Here is a 25,667-nt window from a genome sequence, read left to right on the forward strand (position 1 = left end):
TTAGCGAGTTCGAATCCCGGACTGCAGCCGTGCCTTTCCCAGAGTGTCTTCCCCCCCATCTGTACCCCTTCAGCCTGTTTCTGTCGGTCATCCTTGACCAGAGTAAATGCGATAAACGCAAAAAAGAGCCAGCGGAATGGCCAAAAGTTTAAAAAAAATAAAAATATGGCCTTTGATGTTCATATTGGGAACCTACTGAGAAAACTTAGACCTAAACTGGGCTTTTCTTCCGGTTAAAGAAATGTTTCCCGTCTGAAGCCAGGAAGAGAATTGTGCACAGTTCCTTTCTGTCTGTATTAGACTATGGCGATGTGATCTATATGCATGCTCCTTCCTCCCTGCTTAAAAAGCTGGATTCTGCGTACCATACTGCCATACGTTTTGTAACGGGTGCAGGCTCTCACACCCACCACTGCACTTTGTATCAGTCCTTAGGATGGTCCTCTCTGTACCAAAGAAGACAATCACACATGTTGATTTTTATCCTTAAGTCATTGCTAGGTAAGCTGCCCTTATATATCTCCAGACTTCTGTCCTTTTATACTTGCTTTTTTAATACAAGACAAGCAGCAAATGGGATGCTTTAAATGTTCCTTTGATGCAGTCAGAGCTTGGTAAAGCTGCATTCTCCCACTATGCTCCCTTTTTATGGAATACGCTGCAAGTAAAACTTTGTCTAGAGGCACTTCCTACTGTAAATGCTTTTAAAGGTATGCTACGATTAGCCCTTCATGAAACATGTAACTGTTTACCTGATGCTATTGCTGATGTGATTATGCTCCTTGCCACTGCACAAATGGCCTTCTGTATTTATATTGAATTGTATGTTTTTTGTTTAATGCCCTGTTTTATGTTGAAACTTGTTGTGTGCCGTGTTGGTCAGGACTCCCTGGAAGAAGAGATCTTGTATCTCAATGGGACATTCCTGGATACAAAAAAATAAAATAAAAAATAAATGCGGCAATGACGAAACTACTTGCTACAAAGTAAACCGATTCAGAGGAAATAATTAAATGTGATTTCTGTTGAGTAAACTTATAATTGACCATATCTTGAGGTGATGCAGTAGTATAAATGAATAATCTCTGTCAAAAGGCTGGGAATCGTGCAGTGAGTGGTTACCAGAACCCATTGGATAGCAGATGCATAGAAGCTGGTCTAAGGACAAAATTGTCCTTTTTGACCAAATCAAACATTTTGTGTTGTCAGTAATGTATCAGTGACTTCAAATATAAAAGAAAAAGTATGATATGCACGGCAGATAGATAGACATGCTAGACTTGTTAGTCCCTGTTATCAAGACATTGGCAGAGTGAACAGACTTTGGCTGCACAGTATGATCTCTGTCAGGGGTATAAATGCAGTCTCTCCAGGACATGAGATGTACAACAGGTTCCCGTCTGCCTCACCTGTGGTTGGAGCAGAGGCAGGCGGATGTGGGCCAATAGGGAGGGCAGGTGTGGCTGCCGGGTGGGCCGTCATGGCCGATCCAGCTTAGCAACGCTGTTACGACGGTTTCCCTCCTTGGGAATGTTCATGTCATCAGAGTGAGCAGCCTCTCCATCTCCTCCATGGGGAGCAGCAGGAACTCCTGACCTCCCATTACCTCCACAAAGTGCTCCTGGAGGACAGAGGGGGAGGGAGGGGGAGAGAGGGGAGAGGGAGAGGGAGAGGGAGAGAGAGAGAGAGAGAGAGAGAGAGAGAAGAGAGAGAGAGAGAGAGAGAGAGAGAGAGAGAGAGAGAGAGAGAGAGAGAGAGAGAGAGAGAGAGAGAGAGAGAGAGAGAGAGAGAGAGAGAGGGGGAGTAGGAGAGAGGGAGGAGAGAGAGAGAGAGAGAGGGAGGGAGAGAGAGAGAGAGAGAGAGAGAGAGAGAGAGAGAGAGAGAGAGAGAGAGAGAGAGAGAGAGAGAGAGAGAGAGAGAGAGAGAGAGAGAAGAGAGAGAGAGAGAGAGAGAGAGAGAGAGAGAGAGAGAGAGAGAGAGAGAGAGAGAGAGAGAGAGAGAGAGAGAGAGGAGAGAGAGGGGGAGAGAGAGGGGAGGAGGAGAGAGAGAGAGAGAGAGAGAGAGAGAGAGGAGAGAGAGAGAGGGAGGGGAGAGAGAGAGGGGGAGTAGGAGAGAGGGAGGGAGAGAGAGAGAGAGAGAGAGAGAGAGAGAGAGAGAGAGGAGAGAGAGAGAGGAGAGAGGGGGAGGAGGAGAGAGGGAGGGAGCAAGAGAGAGATAAGGAGGGAGGACAGTTGAAAGAAAGGAGGATGAAAAGGATGTAAGAGAGAGATAAAGAAGGGTGGATGGAGAGGAGAGAGAGAAGGAGGGAGGAATGTGAAGGTTGAGAACAGGCCGATTAATCACTGCTCTCTATGACACACTGATACAGAGACGACATCTAGACACATTAATACAGAGACAGACATATAGACACATTGATACAGAGACAGACATACTAGACACACTGATACACAGACAGACATATAGACACATTGATACAGAGACAGACATATAGACACATTGATACAGAGACAGACATATAGACACATTGATACAGAGACAGACATATAGACACATTGATACACAGACAGACATATAGACACACTGATACACAGACAGACATATAGAACATTGATACACAGACAGACATATAGACACATGATACACAGACAGACATATAGACACATTGATACAGAGACAGACATATAGACACACTGATACAGAGACAGACATATAGACACATTGATACAGAGACAGACATATAGACACATTGATACAGAGACAGACATAAACACATTGATAGAGACAGAACATATAGACAAACTGATACACAGACAGACATATAGACACATTGATACAGAGACAGACATATAGACACATTGATACACAGACAGACATATAGACACATTGATACAGAGACAGACATATAGACACATTGATAGAGACAGACATATAGACACACGGATACAGAGACAGACATATAGACACATTGATACAGAGACAGACATATAGACACATTGATACAGAGACAGACATATAGACACATTGATACAGAGACAGACATATAGACACATTGATACAGAGACAGACATATAGACACATTGATACAGAGACAGACATATAGACACATTGATACACAGACAGACATATAGACACACTGATACCAGTGGCGGCTGGTCAATAGGGGCGCTAGAGCGCCGCCCTCCCTGGTTAAAAGAGAGAAGAAGAAGATTTTTTATTTTTTTTTAATTTTAGAACCCTATAAATAAAATAAACATGTTTAAAATGAATAATATTTACTAATTTTAAGTATGTTTGTGTTTCCAATGCACAATATAACGTTAATATATCAAATATAAATAATTGTTTTCAGTTAACAGGAAGTGACTGTCTGATAGAGAATACGTTCCATAGCCGCATTTCTCTCGGGCTAGCCGTAGCCGCATTTCTCTCGGGCTAGACGCAATAGCGCTTACAGTGGGCGTGCACTGGTTTCATTGCTGTATCCGTCACAGCCAATCAGTGCGTAACGCGCTGTGCGTTGAAATATGATGTATTATGATGGAAGCCGGGCGCGTTTTAAAGCGATCTATTATCATCTAAGCAAGCAGCGCCAGTATTTTCCGTAGCCGCATTTCTCGGTTTGGCTTAGAGCAGGGCGATAGAACGCCAGGTAGTTTGCACTTTGCAGCTGTTGGTCGGATGCAGTCTGGACAGGTCAGTGACGGGCTGACGGCAAGTTCTTTCGACTGTTAAGCTTAGGCACTCTTTCAAAGTTGGTTAAGGTTAGAGTTTGTCTTAGAGCATGGCGATAGAACGCCAGGTAGTTTGCAGGTTGTTCGACGCTGTTGTGTTGTGATGCAGTCTGGACAGTGGGCAGTGGATATACATCGACAACAGTCTGGGACTGTGGGACAGTCAGTGGACATACACTTTATCAAGCCCTCCGGCTGGACCACGTTTCAATTAAACAAAGTGAGTTAATTCTCTCTCTCTCTCTCTCTCTCTCTCTCTCTCTCTCTCTCTCTCTCTTCTCTCTCTCTCTCTCTCTCTCTCGCTCTCAACACAGTGTGTTAATTTCGCAGCACATGATGCATAATGGCTGAATGAATGAATGGTAACTTGTTTAAAATGACAAGATATAAGGACCTGAGTGGGATTAGTGTGATCCTTCCACACGCTACGCCCTCTCAGGGAGGATCCGCGCTGCCAGGTGAAAAGAAGCGGTTGATTGGCTGGACGTGTGTCGGAGGAAGCACGTGATAGCCTCCACTCTCCCAGATGATCTGACTGTGGGGGTAAGTGCGCAGCGACCAGGAAGGGGATTGGGAATTGGCATACGACTAACATTGGGATGGGAGAAAATTGGAGGAAAATGGAGGGGGAAAAAGATTAAAAAAAAAAAAAAAAAAAAAATGACAAGATATATATGTGTTCATTATTGGATTGACGATCATACGTGTACTAGTGTAGTATGAATGAACTCGCGCCCACCCAAATGTAGTTCACAGCGGCCGCCACTGATTGATACACAGACAGACATATAGACACACTGACATTCCACAGCAAGAGGAGTGCTACATTTTAGAAGCCAAAATTAATGTCTCAAATAAGAGTTGAGTTGAATAATGCAACTTGGATCGCACTAATCATGTATGTGTGTGTGTGTGTGTGTGTGTGTGTGTGTGTGTGTGTGTGTGTGTGTGTGTGTGTGTGTGTGTGTGTGTGTCCGTGTGTCTGTGTGTCAGTGAATTACACACAGAGGCAGCGAGTCACAACCAGCTAAAACTGCCTCTACTGTATAATTACCCCAGATTACAGTTTAATAATAATCCATTAGAGGGAAATTAAGAGAGAGAGAGGGGGGGGGGAGAGATGGAAATGGACCATGACAGAGGAAGGAGAGAAGAGAGAAAATAGGACAGTATAATAGAGGACTAAAGAATGAGAGACTGGAGTAAGCGGCTATTTCACAGTCACCATGGCAACCCTCTGCGGAAACAGCCGTGGTGTGATAATGGTGTGTGGTACTTGGCAGTTGGCACACTGTGGATGATTGGCCAAAACAAAGCAACAAAATAAAAAAAATAAAAAAGAATAATGACAAAAGAAAGTAAGAGAAAGAAGAAAAGAAAAAACACCAGGGGAAGATGGAAAGAGATTAAAGTCCCATATTGTTAATATTTTCAACAATTTGATAACATTTCCTTGAATCTGTGGCAGACGTTTTTGTAAAAAAAAAATCCACTGAAGAAAAATAAATCTACGGTAATTTAAATCAAATTTGTATAATTTATTTTCCTGTACTTCTTTCTTCCCTTGTATTGATGGGTGCCACGCCTGAGTCCTTTCTCAGCACAATCCATGCTGATCTTATCCTTACTGGATACCCACAGCTCCGTTCACTTGGCCACAAGTGAAGGCAAAGTCAACATGGCCAAGATGAGACTCCACACAATGCACACAGAGACAAACACAGAGTACATTTCAGTCATGTAATGCTGGACCTACAAAAGCCTTCGACACTGTCAATCACTCCATTTTGATTGACAAGCCAAAAGCAATTGGTTTTGATAGTTTATCAGTGAGCTGGATCATAGGCGGAGTTTGAACTTGACGCCAGGGGGTGCGAGTCATCGGCGAACTATACCCGCGCGCCCGGCAATTCCATGGTAAAACTAAAACGACCATCAACTACCACTGTACTTTTCCGTAAGGGCTTGCTGTGGTGGTGGGGGGGGGGGGGGGGGGGGGGTACTCACCATATTTTATTTTATTTAGGTAGTACAGCAGCACACACACACACTCACACACACAGCACTACGGGGATCATTTTTAACTGACTTGAAAAATGGAGGCTCTAATTATTATTATTCATAGAGACTCTCGAGCAATAATAATTATTACAGCCTCCATTTTTCGTGGACGAAAAATATACCAGACTATAGATATCAATTTTCCCGAAATAACGCTACCTGCCTCGACAAAATCCGTGCATGGTTATCCAGATACATTAATTATCATCTCAGAATAAGTGGCTTTGTACAAGCGTTACAATCTATCGCGCGGGGCATTCTGCTGCTGCTGCTGGTGCTTGGCCGCGCGTTAACCCTTTCACTGCCACACTACAGAAGGTTTGCCTTATAATGTGACATGATTACTACTATAAAATGAATGTATTGTAAAACAAAACATAATAGAATTCAGATTTGTTTCTCACAATTATTATAATTTTATTAAAATAAAAATAATCTGATTTTTTATTTTTTTTTTTAAGCAATTTCACCCCCGGCCACCAGGGGGTGCAATGCACCCCCTGCACCCCCATAAACTCCGCCCATGAGCTGGATGCAATCCTACCTTGAGGGGAGAGAACAGATGGTGGAGGTAAACGGTACTCTACCCCCCCCCCCCCCCCCCCCTCACAGTGAGCTGTGGTGTTCCACAAGGAAGCATACTAGGACCGCTACTGTTCCTAATTTATGCAAATGACATGTTGTCAGCTTGTGACTGCAACTTGTTCTTGTTCGCGGACGACTCAGCCCTGCTGGTCTCTGACAAGAACAAGTTACAGGTTTGAAAAAACCCTCAGCTTAAAACTCGGCAGAATCTGCACCTGGCTCGCTGATAACAAACTATCATTACACCTGGGTAAAACAGAGTCCATTCTCTTCGGATCAAATAACAAACACAGCAAGACCGACGGCTTCTCAGTTACAGTGGGTGACAATATTGTCACAAGGAAAGATGAAATTACATACCTAGGTTCCATCCTAGAGGCAAATCTTTCTTGTGACAAAATGCATCCAAGGTAATAAAAAAAGTCAACCAACAAACTAGATTCTTGTACCGGATCTCCTCTCTGGTAAACAAGAATACCCTGAAGACTCTGGCAGGAGCACTCATTTAAGGGTACTACGACTATGCTTGCACCTCATGGTATCAAAGCACCTCAAAGGCGCTAAAAACAAGATTACAAACATCACAAACAAACTGGTCAGACTTCTACTTGACCTTACCCCTAGAACCCACGTCACCCCTGCCCACTTTGACTACCTAGGATGGCTTAGAGTAGACGACAGAGTACAGCAACTTGCAATGGGACTGGTTTCAAGTTCAAGTTCAAGTTCAAGTTCAAGTTTCAAGTTTCTTTAATAGTTGTCATACAGAAGTACAGAATACTTTTATACAAAAGCTTCTTTATGTTACGCTCCAGAGACTGTGCTAGACAAAAGATAAGTATAAAATAAAATAAAATTGTATAGCATGTAAAAATAGAAGTAAAAATAGAAGTCACGTACGTAGACACAGTGTTCAGTATATACATATGTACAATGTTCGATGCAGAATAGAGTAACTGAGTTACCGTACAATATACAATATACTATGCAATATACTAATATACAATACTATATAGTGCAAAGCAGAAATGGGATGAGGTACAGTTTAGGTACAATTTACAGTAAGGTGTACTGAGGTATGGTTGTGGGTTGTATGCCATAAATGTCATGATGTCATATATGTTGTGTATGGTCATAAATGTCACTATGAATTGAAAATGGGGACCCTGATGTAAACAAGACAAACGTCTTTCTCTGGTCTGCATCCCTTAACAATTGTGTGTATTGAGCCGTGCTGTATTGTACCCATTCTGCAATCTGTTAAATAAAGTTTTCATTCATTCATTCAGTCATGTTCAGTCATGGGTTATGCAGAGAAAGGACTCTACCGATCAACAACATCATTGGTACGTAGGAGACTTGTTCCCCTTCTTCTCCAGGTAACAACCCTGGCCAACTGGCAAGGAGCATCTATGTAATGTTTTCCAAGTGGCTAAATAACATTTCAGACCGCCAAGTCCACGAGGCAGAACCAAGTTTCCACAACACGAGACCAATAAAGAGAGAAAAAAGGGCGGGGACCAGAGATGAGATGGAAAGATTTATAGGAGGGAAGGGAGGGGGGGACGAAAAGAGATTGATGCTAGACGCGGGAGACACAGGCCAACCAATACAGTGTTAGACAATGTGACTCTTGTTTTCCTACCAAATGTTCCCCACAAGTGATGAAGACAAGATTTATCTTTGTTAGCTGAACCCCATGAGGTAAAGGAGCTAATTTAGGGTCGGGTTATAGTTACGGTTAGGTTAAGGATAGGATTAGGTTAAGGATAGTGTTACTGTAGGTTAAGGATAGTGTTAGGTTAAGGATAGGGTTAGGTTAAGGATGGTTAGGTTAAGGATAGGGTTAGGTTAAGGATAGTGTTAGGTTAAGGATAGGGTTAGGTTAAGGATAGGGTTAGGTTAAGGATAGGGTTAGGTTAAGGATAGTGTTAGGTTAAGGATAAGGTTAGGGTTAGGCATGTAGTCACTACGGTTAAGGTTAGGGTAAAGCATTAGGAAATAAATGTAAGCATATGGAATGTCCCCACAATGCATGAAAACATGGCTCTGTGTGTGTGTGTGTGTGTGTGTGTGTGTGTGTGTGTGTGTGTGTGTGTGTGTGTGTGTGTGTGTGTGTGTGTGTGTGTGTGTGCGTGTGTGCGTACATGTTCACTGCATGTGTAAATGTGCATATACCCTAGAGTGTCAGTGTGGCGTCTGGGGAGAATGGCATCACTTCCTCACGGTCACAGCTGGGTCTCTAGTGCGGCCTGCTGTTCTCACTCACACACTTCATCATCATAACATTCATTCTAAACGCTGTTATTTTTTTTAACTAAATCTTATCTTGGTCTCATTATGTTTATGTTTTGGGGGAGTAACTGGAGTAAATCATTATTTCTTTCAATGACACGTGTTCTCAAGTCTGCATCAGTCACAGCTGTGGTTCCCACACTTTTTTAGTCAAGCCCCCTTTGGGTAATTGGAAACATATATATATATTTGTATTATATATAATCTTTTACAGAACTTATTTTTTTTATCCATTTTTTATCCTTATTTTTTTCTATTTTTTCTCCCATCCCAATTTCATATCGCCAATTCTCCCCTCCCCTGTCTTGAACGTTGCTAGACTATGCCTCCCACTGGTCGGCTGTAGTGAGGATAGAAGCCTTGCATCACATGTCCCCTCCGGTACACGAGGAGGCAGCCTGTCGCATCTTTTCACCAGACAGCGCGGACTCTCAGTGGCGAGGAGTAACGCGTGGGAGGCTCACGCTGCCCCCGATACTTCCTGTCTCTGCTGTACAGGCGTCACCCAACCGACCTGTAGGAGTCGCTGTCCACAACGTCCAATCCCCACCCATCGACTTTCCACCCGCTACCTCTGCCAATTGAGATAGTATGACGACTGGCCCAAGCCACAGGCAATGCTGACTCGGGGAGTCGAGACCGGAGTCTCTTGCATTGGTGACGAGCGCAATCTCCGCTACGCCACCCAGCCGCCTCCTCTTTTACAGAACTTTGAAATGGTCAAATATATTAGTGTAGTCATGAACGCGTTTAAAAAAAAATACCACACCATCTATTTTGTATACAAGTCAGAGATAAGTCACTTAAACAAAAGACTTGGGTAACAGGTGCGTCAGAGAGAAGTCACTTGAACAAAATAATTGGGTAACAGGTGCGTCAGAGAGAAGTCACTTGACCAAAAGACTTGGGTAACAGGTGCGTCAGAGAGAAGTCACTTGAACAAAAGACTTGGGTAACAGGTGCGTCAGAGAGAAGTCACTTGAACAAAAGACTTTGGTAACAGGTGCGTCAGAGAGAAGTCACTTGACCAAAAGACTTGGGTAACAGGTGCGTCAGAGAGAAGTCACTTGAACAAAAGACTTGGGTAACCGTCAGCGTTTCAATTCAGTGGATCTTCCTCAGGTTTCTGAGATTATACTATGGTATAATTGAAGTACCAAATTGCTACCATAGTGATACAGGACTGTTACCATGGCAATTCCATGGTAAAACTAAAACGACCATCAAACTACCACTGTACTTTTCCGTAAGGGCTTGCTGTGGTGGTGGGGGGGGGGGGGGGGGGGGGGGGGGTACTCACCATAGTGTAGGCGTGAGCTGCCCTCTGCAGGTCGTTGCAGCCCTGCGCGTCGGCATAGGAGCGTATGCCCAGACAGTTGGACGGGTGGAGCTGCTTCATGAGGAAGGAGCAGCAGGCCTGTACCACAGAGGACAGCTGCAACAGACAGGATGCCGACAGAAGAGACTCTATAGTGTCCTCCTTCAACTCCAGACGACCTGAGAGACAGAAAGAGAGGGGGGGGGGGGGTTGGGGTGGATGGAGTGAGTTAGTGTGAGAGAGAAATTAAAGCGCTTAACTTTGACATTTGCTTTCAGAGAGAGAGATGAATAGATAGATAGACAGACAGACAGACAGACAGACAGACAGACAGACAGACAGACAGACAGACAGACAGACAGACAGACAGACAGACAGACAGACAGACAGACAGACAGACAGACAGACAGACAGACAGACAGACAGACAGACAGACAGACAGACAGACAGACAGACAGACAGACAGACAGACAGACAGACAGACAGACAGACAGACAGACAGACAGACAGACAGACAGACAGACAGACAGACAGACAGACAGACAGACAGACAGACAGACAGACAGACAGACAGACAGACAGACAGACAGACAGACAGACAGACAGACAGACAGACAGACAGACAGACAGACAGACAGACAGACAGACAGACAGACAGACAGACAGACAGACAGACAGACAGACAGACAGACAGACAGACAGACAGACAGACAGACAGACAGACAGACAGACAGACAGACAGACAGACAGACAGACAGACAGACAGACAGACAGACAGACAGACAGACAGACAGACAGACAGACAGACAGACAGACAGACAGACAGACAGACAGACAGACAGACAGACAGACAGACAGACAGACAGACAGACAGACAGACAGACAGACAGACAGACAGACAGACAGACAGACAGACAGACAGACAGACAGACAGACAGACAGACAGACAGACAGACAGACAGACAGACAGACAGACAGACAGACAGACAGACAGACAGACAGACAGACAGACAGACAGACAGACAGACAGACAGACAGACAGACAGACAGACAGACAGACAGACAGACAGACAGACAGACAGACAGACAGACAGACAGACAGACAGACAGACAGACAGACAGACAGACAGACAGACAGACAGACAGACAGACAGACAGACAGACAGACAGACAGACAGACAGATAGATAGATAGATAGATAGATAGATAGATAGATAGATAGATAGATAGATAGATAGATAGATAGATAGATAGAAGCGTACTGCACCAGGACCGACAGTGCATCAGGGTCCACTCCCTCCATTTTAACCTCATCCTGCTTGTGTCTCTACCTGTGTAAGCGTACTGCACCAGGACCAACAGTGCATCAGGGTCCACGCCCTCCATTTTAACCTCATCCTGCTTGGCCTCCTGCTTGGCCTCCCGCACGTCACTGGTGAACATGGCCGCAAAATAGTCCGAGACCGACGACAACACCAGTCTGAGAGGGAGGGAGAGGAGAGGAGAGGAGAGGAGAGGAGAGGAGAGGAGAGGAGAGGAGAGGAGAGAGGGAGAGGAGAGAGGGAGGGAGAGGCGAGGAGAGAGGGGGGAGAGGAGAGGAGAGAGGGAGGGGAGAAAGTTAAAGGAAGGACTGAAGTGCGAAATGGATAACTGACGACAAGACTAATGCAACTAATGCACTGCTAGCTGTTTCTGTGTTGTGATTGTGCCCCATGTGGGGTGCAGGGCAGAGCACAATGGAGAGAGTTAGAGTAGATTGTGGATTTGCAGACAAATATCAAAGGAGCCTTTCCAGGCTCTCTGCCCCACACAGAGCGGTGTCAGCCAGGCTAGTAGACCCCCAGCTGCTCCAGTGAAGCCCACACAGAGCGGTGTCAGCCAGGCTAGTAGACCCCCAGCTGCTCCAGTGAAGCCCACACAGAGCGGTGTCAGCCAGGCTAGTAGACCCCCAGCTGCTAAAATGTGAATCACGATTTTTCTCTCTAAGAATTGAGATCACGATTCTCTCACACGATTCTTATTTTTCGTCATCATTTAAAAAAGTTACGTAAAAAGTAAAAAAGAAAAAAATTATAATAAAAAAAAAGTTTTAAAGTAAAAAAAATATTTTAAAGAATCGTCATCATTTATAAATGAGATCGCATAGGTCTATGAATCGAGATCGCGATTTCTTTTCCGATTAATCGTGCAGCCCTACAGAGCGGTGTCAGCCAGGCTAGTAGAGCCCCAGCTGCTCCAGTGAAGCCCACAGAGCGGTGTCAGCCAGGCTAGTAGACCCCCAGTTGCTCCAGTGAAGCCCACAGAACGGTGTCAGCCAGGCTAGTAGACCCCCAGCTGCTCCAGTGAAGCCCACAGAGCGGTGTCAGCCAGGCTAATAGACACCCAGCTGCTCCAGTGAAGCCCACAGAGCGGTGTCAGCCAGGCTAATAGACAGGGGTGCAGTCGTAATATGGGCGGAGGCCAAACGGTATCCTATTATTATGCAAAGTCTAGGCACTTATCACCTAGACTTTGCATAATAATAGGATGCGCGCACTTCGAAGCCCAAACGCCGCTTGACCGCGGTTGCCCAGCACTGCACCACTGCTAATAGACCCCCACCTGCTCCAGTGAAGCCCACAGAGCGGTGTCAGCCAGGCTAGTAGACCCCCAGCTGCTCCAGTGAAGCCCACAGAGCGGTGTCAGCCAGGCTAGTAGACCCCCACCTGCTCCAGTGAAGCCGCTCAATGACCAACAGTAGAACACTGATTGTGGTCCATCTTCCCTGGAAAGGAGAAACCAAGGCCGATAGTCTAACAATGGTGTACAGTAGGCGGATGGCAATCAATGATTTCCTGTATTGCATGTAAAGCCTTTGTAGAACACAACACGTATAGTTGTGAATATTGAGTAGCAAACATTCACAATGCTAATCGTGATTAGGGCTACGCTAACGTTTATCTACTTCAGTTATCAAAGAGGATATGACAAAGCTCATGTGTATTGCTTGGTTTCTGGCATAAAAAAATATGTCAGACATGGATTTACGGACGGACGGACAGACAGACAGAGATGGCCGGGTCTCTCTTCTGCTCTCTCCATCCATGCTGGTCCCGTCATCAGTGTTGAAGTACTCAAACCTCCTATTCTATAATTCCTTCTCTCTCTCGCCTCTTTTATCCTAACTTGGGTATTGTTATTATTTGTTGTTCTCTGTCCATTCAGAGGAGTCTACTCTTCAACTGTTCTCTCTTTCTGACTAGTACCTCTTCCTCTGCAATCATGATATCTAGCTAGCTGCTGTGATGTGAGAAGGTTGTGACTGGTTGTGACTGAATATCCTAAATTACCTTCTCATGGCAGCTGACTCCGGTTCCCCCAGCTTACTGATCCTGCTTGACCTGAGTGCCGCTTTTGACACGGTGGACCATCACACTCTGTGTCAGCGCCTCTGGGAGGTGGGAGTTACAGGGACTTCTTCCACTCTTACCTCTCGGAGAGGCAAGAATACGTAATGCTGGGGAACCTCACCTCCAGCACAAGATGTGTTACCTCCGACGTCCCCCAGGGGTCAGTCCTGGGGCCCCTGCTCTTTTTAATCGACATGCTCCTCCTTGGCAACATACTCAGAAGCCACAACATCGAGTTCCACTCATATGCCCATGACACCCAAATATACCTCCAAACCTCCCCTGACTCACACCTGGCTCTCACTCGGGCTACCAGTTGCCTTGATGACCTCAGTCACCCCCAACCTTAACCGCCACTCCTCCAGAGTAGTCACCCAAGGGGCCCCATGTTAACATATCCATCTCAGCCGGGGAAGGGGTTTACTGTCTGGCTCAAGGGTACTTCAGCAGTGTGTTTCTCATTCACCTCCCACACACACATTTCCCAGCCAGTCAGAGGATTTAAATCGACAATTTTTAAGTCTGCTTCTCTAACCTTTAAAGGATCATACCTCTGTACTTTCTATTACCAGAGATTGTTCCTGTCTTTAAAGGGGCACTTCACAGAAAAACAACAGTGATTTATTTTGCACATAATCTCACACCCATCCCAATGAAATTATGTAGATGATGAAATAGAGCATTGTAATAGGGATTGCTATTTTTTCATCTGCATTATTTCATTGAGCTGTAATTAACACAACACAAACTCATTAACTCTTAATAACTGTGAAACTAAATGAATGTATGCTAAACGGTTTAGAGCCATGGGATATGTGTGAGATTATGTACAAAATAAATCACAGCTGTTTTTCTGTGAAGTGCCCCTTTAACAAACTTTGCTTGCATAGGTGCATAAGGTGTATGTTTTTGTAGAGCCTAACTTACTAAACAGGGAAGGTAGAAACAGAGATGGATGGAGGAATGGTAAGTAAAGGGGAGGAGATGAGGGGAGGAAGAGACGGCAGAAAGAAGAGAGGGAGGAGAGGATGAAGAGATGAAAGTGAAAGAGAGAGGTTACAACACAGCTGTAACCCATAACATCAATCATGGGTCCGTTCCATTTTGGTGTGTCAGTACCAGGGCCTGTTATTATGCATGCTGGCTCACTGGCACAGCTAGACGGATTGGACTCTTAATGAATGTTATGTTTTATGTGTTTACCCTGCTATGACACGTCAAAACGTCGGCAGTGAAAAGGGTCTTGCTTTCCCAGGCTCATCTATTCAAATAACCTGAGATAGGATTTATGGAATTGTGAAATAGGACGTCCTATTGGTTAAAATTAGGGATGCACCGATCCGACTTTTACAGTCCCGATACCGATACCGATACCTGGGCTTTGGGTATGGCCGATACCGAGTACCGATCCGATACCCATTGTTCAATTAATAAACTGTATGCCTCACTGTGTGGAAGAGACTGGGATCATTCTTTTGTACAAGGCAACATCAGGCTTGACTTAAAACATTACTTTCCTAACTTAGTGAAACAAATAATAATAACACATAGATATAAATGTACTGAATTGTAATTTATTATTTAATTTATTATTATTATATTATATTATTTATTATATAAAAAATAATAATAATAAAAAAACGATATATATATATATTTATAATCGATCCAGCTATTTTAGTCATATCGGGGCCGATAATCAATATCGGATCAGTGCATCCCTAGTTAAAATTCAGCTATTTTACTTGGAAGGCGGAAAATGTGTCGAGACACAGACTGGGCAATCAATGTGTCCACCAGAGGAGATGAGAGAGACATGAAGGTGAGGTCACATTTCAATGTGCAATATTAATATATGAGAAGGTGATGAGGCAGGCAGGAGAGAGAGTGAGAAAAGAGAGAAAGAGATAGACAAAAGACAGAGAGAGAGAAAGACTGAAGGGGAGGATATTGAATAATTAGATGCAGGAGAACACCTTGGGGTGTTCCCCAAGGCTTCATACTCGGCCCACTCCTTTTCATCATCTACATCCTCCCTCTCTGTCAGATGATCTGCCATTGCAACCTGGACTGCTATGCTGATGACCCTCAGATATACTTCAGGACCAAATCCAACCACAACCCACCCCTTTCTCATATTGACACCTGCCTGTCTGCAATACAATTTCAAAATTGCCACTCTCTTCAATAAATCTGTTTATTTATTGCAAATTGGAAATGCAAATACGCAGCACAAGACAACAGCAGTACTCCCAAGGTTCTAAACCTAGTCACCTATTAGCCATGCGATTAAGAATTAATGCAAAATTTGCAGATATAACTGCCATTAGAAAACAACAAGTACTTGTAACAGACCCCAAAATAATAAACGATACATTCAAAGAATTCTACTCCGACTTATATAAATCAGAAACGACCTTTGATCAAAACAAATTGGACACATATCTTAATCAAATTATTCTCCCTAAACTTTCGGAGGACGACGCTAAACAGTTAGAAGCACCGATCACATTAGAGGAACTCAAGAAGGCCATATCCGAAATGAAAAATGGTAAGGCTCCTGGAAGAGACGGTATCCCATCAGAAATGTACCTTTCTTGTTGGGACATATTTGGACCCTTATTACTAAATATGATCTTATACTCAGTCAAGGAGGGGAGCTTCCATAAACACGACAATATTGCACTCATTTCAGTCCTTCTCAAAAAAGACAAAGACCCCACCGAGTGCGGTAGTTACAGACCCTTAAGCCTCCTCGGAACAGATGTGAAACTGTACTCTAAGGTATTAGCCATCAGATTACAAAAGCATATGACGTCTTTAGTTCATCCGGACCAAACTGGCTTCATAAGAGGTCGCCTGATCAATGATAACATAAGAAGAATACTGCACGTACTAGATGCAGACAAAGAGGACACCATACCTAAGGCGATGCTGTCCCTGGATGCTATGAAAGCATTTGACAGGCTGGAATGGTCGTTTCTATGGGCAGTATTAGAAAGGATGGGGTTAGGAAAAGGATTCATTGATATGATTAAAGTATTATACAAAGACCCATCGGCCATGATTACAACAGGTACATTCATCTCCAAAATCTTTCCGGTATCACGCTCAGCCAGACAGGGTTGCCCTCTTAGTCCCGGACTATTCGATCTATCATTAGAGCCTTTAGCACAATATATAAGACAATCCCAATACATAGAACCAATCGTAATCAAGGGCACACAACATAAAATTAGTTTATATGCGGACAACGTAATATTGTTCATGCAAAGCCCCAACACCACATTGCCTCATCTACTCAAGTTGATAGAGAACTTTGGTGATTTATCGGGATTTAAAATAAATTGGCCGAAGTCGGCTTTCCTTCCACTTAACACCCATGCAAAAAAAGACACAACCCTCCCAGGTGAGATACCCATGGTAAAACATTTTAGATGCTTGGGTGTGGAAATATTTCCCACCATAAGACAAACGGTGAAGCACAATTACACAAAAATACAGAACAAAATCAAAGACGACCTGGACAGGTGGGCAAAACTTAAAAACTCAGTACAGGCAAGGGTATCAATAGTTAAGATGGATGTACTACCAAGAATCAACTTCATCAGTTCAATGCTACCGTTACCCCCTCCAGAGGGTTACTGGAAAAGATTACACTCCTCCACATACAAATTTATTTGGAATAACAAACCACCTCGCATAAAAAGATCCACCGCACAGAGAAATAAAGCAGACGGTGGCTTGGCAGTTCCAGATTTTATCCAATATTTTAAGGCATACACATTAAGACCATTGACAATATGGTTTGATCCCCAGGCATTGGCTTCCTGGAGAAAATTGGAAGAAAACATAGTAGCCCCACATAGACTGAAGGACATAGCACACACTAAACTACCAATCAAGCACTGTGAGCGGAAATTTGGCCCCATAATTACCCATGCAATCCGGATATGGCGTGAAACACAAAAAAAAGATCCTAACCCTCAAAAATGGCATAATCATACTCCCATATTCAATAACAATGCACTCTTAATGGAAAAACGTCCTATAAGATTCCCTATATGGGAAGAGCAAGGCATACACTCATTAGGGGATATATTTAATAACCAGGGTTTTTGTAGTTATGGAGAAATATGCACAAAATTTAACCTCACTGAGTCCACATGGCTTTTTTACATACAGTTACGCCTATGTTTGAGGTCTCACAGTGTTCCATTAGACATACCAGTTGAACACCACAGATACCACAAATTCTTCTATGAAAGAGATACATTGAGAGGTTTTGTATCAGGTTTTTATTATCAATTACTAACGTCCTCGTATGAAACCCTCCAACTAGACTCTGTCTGGAGGAGGGATATACCAGACCTGGAAAGTGACTTTGATTGGCAAGAAGCATGGGCAAATGTCCGTCTTACATCAAGGAACCCGGACCATCAACAAATCAATCTTAACTATATTCATAGGACATACTTGACTCCTGTAAGACTGAACAGAATGGGCCTTAAACAAGACTCAAAATGCTCCCAATGTACAAATGGAGACGAAGGGACATTTATGCACATGTATTGGGACTGCCCACCAGTTAAGGCATTCTGGAAAGATGTGACCCATCAATTATCAAAACTCGTATCTTGGAATATACCAGTACACCCCTCTGTATTACTATTGAATGATGTTTTTGAGTTTGCAGTAAATCCACAGCTAAAGAGATTGGTTTTATCGGGTATCACAGTAGCTAAAAAACTTATCGCATCACGCTGGTTTCAACCGGAAAAAATGTGCAGGAAGGTTTGGTCTCTTACATATCTCGATGTGATTTATGAAGAAATATCTACAGCAAGAATTCTGGGTCTCAACGAATCCAAAATGTCAATGTGGTTAGAAGTGGTGGAGAGAATAAAAGCTAGCTTATAATGGTAGTGTCTGGTTAGAGTGAGGGATAATGGAGGTACTATCCAAGGAGGGGTCCGGGAGGGGGGGGTTCGAGCTGGAGCATATGTGTGTAGGGTTTTAGAAAATAGGTATTAGGGGTATATCCTGTATAAGGCATTTGTATAATTGGTAATTTCGTTGGATATACACTATATACGTTAAAATATTATTATAGACTGGGGGGCGGAGCTGAGCGATCATGGAGTAGACGTGTTTCACATGAGCTCCCTTCTACCGTGCTGAATATACGTTTCTCCCCATTAGTCTTTATTTTATTTTTATTTGTTTTTTATCTGTTTGCTAGGTCGTCGTGTTTAGTATACTGTCGTCGACTTTTTTTCGACTTTCTGCGATGTCGGGGGTGGAAACCAGAGCCATGAGCGCCCCAACCAGCAAACCACCACCGGGCCTGGCCGCATCGTCGCCCGGTGTCGGGGAGATAAGCGAAGTTGTGCTCTTGGTCATGACCAAGCTACACGCAGACTCTGAGACACGCTTCGCTGAAGCACAGAAGAAAGTGTTGGCGGATTTTTGTGTCAACCTCCATCGTGAGATATCAGAAGAAATACGGCTGGCGGTAGTCCCGCTGATAGACAAGATGGAGTCGATGCACGCTGTCTCCTCGGCTAATGCTAACGAACTAGCCATGCTAACGATGGAGGTATCATTACAGGGCGAGAAGATGGTGGGTCTCGAGTCCGCCCTGCTGGCTAGGCAGGCTGAAGTCAACAAACTACAGTCGGCAATGGAGGAGATGCAGTCCCGGGATAGACGCCACAACGTCAGGATTGTTGGAGTACCGGAGGCCAGCGGTGAAGGCCGTCTCTCTGAGACCATGCCCGAATTGCTGCAGAAAATACTAGGAACTGATTCGCGCTTTCCCTCGAACCTTTGGCCCAATTTATTAGGCAATCGGAGGACATCGTCCCCATAATGGTCAATAATACTCCACACAAAATTGCTCTCTATGCGGATGACCTGCTGATTTTCATGGACGACCCCTCCCGGTCGGCCACAAAATTATTGAGGATAATCGACGACTTTGGTAAATTGTCAGGCTTTAAGATTAACTGGAACAAATCAGCCTGCCTACCTCTTTTTTTTTTTTTTTTTTTTTGGTCTTTTTCCCCCTCCATTTTCCTCCGATTTTCTCCCATCCCAATGTTAGTCGTATGCCAATTCCCAGTCCCTTCCTGGTCGCTGCGCTTTACCCCCCACAGTCAGATCATTTTGGGAGAGTGGAGGCTACCACGTGCTTCCTCCGACACACGTCCAGCCAATCACCGCTTCTTTTCACCTGGCAGCGCGGATTCTCATTGAGAGGGCGTAGCGTGTGGGAGGACCACACTATCCCCCTCACGTCCAATCCGCGCTTAGCAGGCGCCCCGACCGAACTGTAGGAGTCGCTGTTTACAACGACCCGGACCCACCCCGCCAGCTTCTCCCACCCTCTGATACAGCCAATTGTATCAGTGCAGACGGCCAGCCAAGCTGGTGACAACCCCGGAGCTGTGAGCTGGATTCGAACAGGCGAACCAAGCTCACAGCTCCGGGGCTGGTGACGAACGCAATCTCCGCTCGACCACCTAACCGCCCTAGCCTGCCTACCTCTTAATGAGCTGGCCAAGGCGGTACGACTACCAGCTGATATCCCCATAGTAGAACATTTTAAATACTTGGGCATAGAGATATTCCCCACGCTGAACCAAACTACTAAGTACAACTTCACGGGTACTTATGATAAAATACGCCAGGATCTAGACAGGTGGTCGTCCCTTCCTAACTCCTTACAAGCCCGGGCTTCCATAATCAAAATGAACATCCTGCCTAGGATAAATTTTATTAGCTCAATGCTCCCCCTGCCCCCTCCAATAGACCACTGGCGCAAGGTACAATCGATGGTATCTAAGTTTATCTGGAATAACAAACGCCCGAGAATCAAAAGGGCTACTACTCAACGTAGGAAACAAGATGGGGGCCTCGCAATCCCTGATTTTAAACTTTATTTCTGGTCCTTTTCACTGAGACCTCTGATGTGCTGGCTAGACCCTGTAGAGGCTGTATCGTGGCGCTCCTTAGAAGCGGCGGCGGTATCTCCGCTAAGATTGCAGGATGTAGTGTACTCCACTGTCTCTATTTCGAAATGCCGGCTGAGGTATGGACCGATCATAACTCACGTGATCCAAACGTGGCGTAATGTACAGAGGTCGTGTGGGGTTAAATGCCCATGGCACCTGGACTCTCCAATTTTTAATAACCAGCAATTACTTGTTGGGCACAAGCCGGTTAATATTCCTCAATGGCAAAGGAGGGGAGTGCATACTCTGGAGGATATTTATGATAAGAACGGCCTCCGTGCGTTTCAGGACTTAAGAGAATTTTATGATCTTCCCGGCGAGTCCTTCTTTCTTTACCTTCAACTAAGGTCAGCACTGAGGGCGCATGGCGTACCGTGGGCTCAAGCTTTGCACCCACACCCCTTCCTCAGGCTCATAGTGGACAGGACGACATCCAGAGGGTTTGTCTCAGACTTTTATACGCTCTTAATTCAATCCACGTATAAAAATTTATAATTGGATACAATCTGGCGTGTGGATATCCCGGAGTTGGACCCCGAGTTTGACTGGGATGATGTTTGGGCAAATGTGGCATTATCTTCCCGCAACCCCAATCACCAGCAAATTTATTTTAATTATATTCATAGGACCTATCTTACACCTAGGAAGCTATTTGCTATGGGACTGATAACCGACTCTCGGTGCACTTTGTGCTCTCAAAAGGCCACTGGCACTTATATGCATATGTATTGGGATTGCCCACCAGTGGCCCGTTTCTGGAGGTCAATAACGGACAAACTTTCAGATCTGTGTGGCTTAACTATCCCATTCACAGCTGTTACGCTACTCCTGAACGATATAACGACACTACCCGCGTCCGTACAACTGAAAAGGGTTGTCCTAGCGGGCGTCACAGCAGCGAAGAAGCTTATAGCAATGAGATGGAAGGAGCCTGAGAAGCTTACAATGATTAACTGGTCCCTAACTCTATTGGATGTGATTTATCTTGAGATATCCACGGCTCGGGTGATTGGGGTAGGGCAGGCTGGCATTGACCTGTGGTTCGCAGCAGCTGAGAAGGTAAAGACCGCCGTGTGCGGCTGAGCGGGGTTGGGGCGCTTGATCGGGGGGGTCCGGCGGTCTCTGGGGAGGGGGAGGAGGAAATGTCTTGTCTGTCTTGGTTTTTGTCTTGTCCTTCTTAACTTTGACTGGGGGGATTTTAGGGGGGGTTGATATTTAGCTATTCTGCGCTATATGTCAATTCACATGCCATCTCCCCAAGGGACTAATATTGGCAGACTGATTGACCTGTCAACCAACTTGGAGGAAGATTTTCTTTCTTCTTACACTTTACCTTCTGCGAGTTTGGCAGTCTTGAACATGTGTAAGGGACCTAGGCTATCTACAGTAAATCTGCGGCAACACTCTCGTAAACAATCTTTTAAGTCACTCCACTTTGTAAAGGTGGGGAAAGGTTGGTATGTTTGAAGACCTTTTTGTTATTGAAGTAGCCATCTATATTTGATAGGTTGGACGCTGTTTCTTTTTCTTTTTGTCTTTATAATTTATTATTCTGTATTATTATTGGTTGTTATTCTCCTGTGAAGTTATGTTTTTTGTTACTGTGGTTATTGTGTTGTCTTGTTTCATGTAATTAATAATAAAAAAAAATTTGATAAAAAAAAAAAAATATTATTATAGACTTTTTTTTGTTTTCTGTTCTGTACTTGCATGTCATTTTAGCCACCTTGTCTCTTAGTTTCATTATGATTATGTGTTGAGTACTGACTTTTAATAATTTTTGTTTTGCAATAATAAAAAAAAAATAAAAAAAAAAAATCTGTTTGTATTCACCATATCTTCTGCCTGTATCTCTGTGTCAGAGAGCCCTGTAAAAAGGCACTTAGGTGGCATGTGGCAGGGTCCACTACTACACTGGTGCCTAATGTAGGGCCCTCCGGCACGGGGAAGAGAGTGGCAAGATGTAACAAACCAGGAGCAGATATGATGTTCTCATGACAAAGGCTCTACTCAGTGTGTGTGAGGATGGCAGATTGAACCTGTGCACACCGATGACCTCAATGTGCAACAGGAGCACAGCCACACCTGCTCCCAGGTCTGATTACCTTGACCCCGGGCAGGTATGGCTGCTTAAACCAGCCATCCCCACACCACAGTCTGACATCAGCAAATACAAACACTGCCTGAAAACTGACACAGTTCAAAATTACAAATTCATGTAAAGAGAGAGAGGGAGAGAGAGTCAGAGAAAGAGAGAGAGAAAGGAAAAGAGGAGAGGGAAGAGACAAACAAAGAGAGAGTAGAGAGACACAGGATGCAGAGGAGGAGACAGAGGAGGAAAGAGAAATAAATGGAGACATGAGAGATTATTCTAACAAAGAAAATGCTTTGTTCTGTTAAGGGGAGACACTGCAGGTGAATAGGGTAAAAAAATTAACTAATAGATATCACAATGAAACTTCCCCAGTTGATTACTTATATTAAGACGAGACTTTTTTGTATTACAAGTTTTCTGAAATTGTATGTTTAAATATGCAAATGAGGCATGATCTACTTAAATATGCACTAATTTGCATATAATTCCAGGACAGAAATCTGAACATTGGATAAAGCCATTTTCAAAATTATAGTTTCATTTTGTTGACATATTAGAGCCAAAGGTTATTACAGAGGGGATTTTGGATATCTCTTTTTATCACTCCATAAATCAGAAAATACTCCATTCAGTCCATTTTTATGGTAAAATTCCATATTTCGCCATGTTTTTAGGAATAAAATGTGATATAAATCAGGGTATGAATGCGATATCAACAAACCCTTCTGTAAATACCTTCAGAACATAGATATGAATAGAACTGGAAGGTTTGGTGTATGTGAGTGCTACTGAAGTGGAGATTTCTGGCTCAGAGTATGAGGAAAAACTCTTAAAACTCATTTTTGGGAAAACGCCTTCAAAGTTCTGTATTGTAAAATGCCATACTTTTTTTTTAAACAGATATTTACAAACACAATACCTAATCAAACCATTAGTAATAGACAACCTAAACACATGCCTGATAACTGAATAATAATAATAATGATGTTATTGAACTGAACAGAACTACACACAGGCTACAAACATTGTAGTACAGTGTAGTACCCCCTAATAGGCAAAAAATATTTGAATAGATATCACTATGAAACATTCCCAATCTATTATGTACATATAAACTAAGAAAAAATATATTGCAAGTTTTCTGAAATGTATGTCTATATATGCAAATGAGGCACTTCCCCATTAAATATGTGCACATTTATGGATGCAACAAGGCAAAATGATGTAAAATAAACAACTAAATGTGTGTTATTGACGTTTTATTGTCACTAGTTTCATAGAAGACATGTTTAGGAAGCAAAATATAACAAAATCTCAAAATCAACAAAAAAAGTATATTTGACTATTCACCTGCAGTGTCTCGCCTTAAGCTAAACGTTCCTCCTCACACATCAAGGATTTCATATCACACACACACACACACACACACACACACACACACACACACACACACACACACACACACACAAACTCCTCTGAAAAGGATTTCACTTCCATCTTATATTGTGGGAGTAGAGATTTTTTCAATTTGCATGTCCGTCATGGCGGCAGAGCTTATGGATGAAAGGGAGAGAAAGACAGAGATAAGACAGAGAGGAGGGGAGTGTGTGTGTGTGTGTGTGTGTGTGTGTGTGTGTGTGTGTGTGTGTGTGTGTGTGTGTGTGTGTGTGTGTGTGTGTGTGTGTGTGTGTGTGTGTGTGTGTGTGTGTGTGTGTGTGTGCGTGTGTGTGTGTGTGTGTAGGTGTGTGTGTGTGTGTGTGTGCGTGCGAGCGTGTGCATGTGTGTGTGTGTGTGTGTGTGTGTGTGTGTGTGTGTGTGTGTGTGTGTGTGTGTGTGTGGTCAATGTAATAAGGACAGCTCAGCTGAGGCTGAGAGATGGAGCAAGGGCTGGAGTGAAGGAGAGGGAGAGGTGAGGGAGAGATGAGGGTGAGAGAGGGAGAGGTGAGGATGAGAGAGGGAGACATGAGGGAGAGATGAGGGTGAGAGAAGGAGAGGTGAGGATTAGAGAGGGAGAGGTGAGGGAGAGAAGAGCTTGAGAGAGGGAGAGATGAGGTGAGAAAGAGGCAGATGAGGTAAAGGGAGGCTTACATCTTAAAGGGGAACAACAACAACAACCATTAATTGGACATTTATATTGTAGGGGTACTATTAGGGGGTACTACAACATGTTAGAAAAAAGCCCACACAGTACTCATGCTGCATATTCATCAAGAACGAGCTTCAAACCCATTTGGGGAAAGTAATCTCGCCAGGCAGCTCAACAAGGAAATTAATGGAGCGTGAAATTACAGCGAAATTAAAACTTAAAATACATATATTCAATAATAAACAGAGCACCATTTTCTGGAAGATGAAAAGCTTATGACCTAGGGCAGGTATATCTTACATTTCTGAGTCGGTTAGTTTTACAGTGTCCATTGGTTTTGTGAGCTCACCACCAAAGGGAAGTCCGGGCATCAGTGCAGGCAGGGCTTGCTACATTACATTTGACTCTATGTGCATTTCCTGATTCAAAATGACTAAATATTGCGACCAATGTCACCATCGCTACTCTCACTCAACCCTACACAACACTGGTAAGCATGACTTCTGAATCTGTTGTAAACAAAAAGCATATGGCAAAATTTACATGAGCACCGCTCGTCTTCACCGTAGCCCTCTGTCTGCATCTCTTAAGCTCCCCAGAGAGCAAGCTCACAAAAACCAATGGCTACAAAAGAACGACGAAACTCTGTGTACAAAATGTAAGTTATACCTGTCCTAGCTTACAAGCGTTTCCTCAGATTGAATTGGCATTGTTTTAATGTCGCTGTTATTCCATGCTCCACTCATTTCCTCATTGAGTTCAAGGAAACTGTAAAAGAAGGAAGGGTCATCACGTCAGAATACCGGCGTTCTATGTTCTGCTTGATGCCAGACTTTGGTGCCAGTTCTATTGAAGCCCGTATTAAAATTCTAAAATATACAAGCTATCTGAGGAAATATACATCAACCAATATATAAAATGTTAGCTAGTTAACAATGCAACAAATTGCAGATGATTCTGACATCCGAGGTAATAACCTGTTTAAATGACTGATCCCATTCAACTCAATGTTGGCCAAACTGAAAGTTCCCACACTTGTTGGCACCAATGTGCGTTCACGCGCTACACAGTGACATAAATAACCCTTC

General features: G+C 43.8%; 1 protein-coding gene across 1 annotated transcript in view; it reads right to left on the minus strand.

Moving 5' to 3' along the window:
- The window catches only part of klhl5 (kelch-like family member 5), an 82,714-nt gene that overhangs the window by 35,681 nt on the left and 21,366 nt on the right, over window positions 1-25,667 (minus strand). The window contains 6 exon segments of the mRNA XM_084319031.1: window positions 1,410-1,477; window positions 1,480-1,519; window positions 1,521-1,549; window positions 1,552-1,621; window positions 9,976-10,172; window positions 11,325-11,473. Of these exon segments, the coding sequence (XP_084175157.1) occupies window positions 1,410-1,477; window positions 1,480-1,519; window positions 1,521-1,549; window positions 1,552-1,621; window positions 9,976-10,172; window positions 11,325-11,473 (553 nt within the window).

Source organism: Notolepis coatsorum (assembly GCF_963971535.1).
Source record: "Notolepis coatsorum genome assembly, chromosome: 7".
NCBI lineage: Eukaryota > Metazoa > Chordata > Actinopteri > Aulopiformes > Paralepididae > Notolepis > Notolepis coatsorum.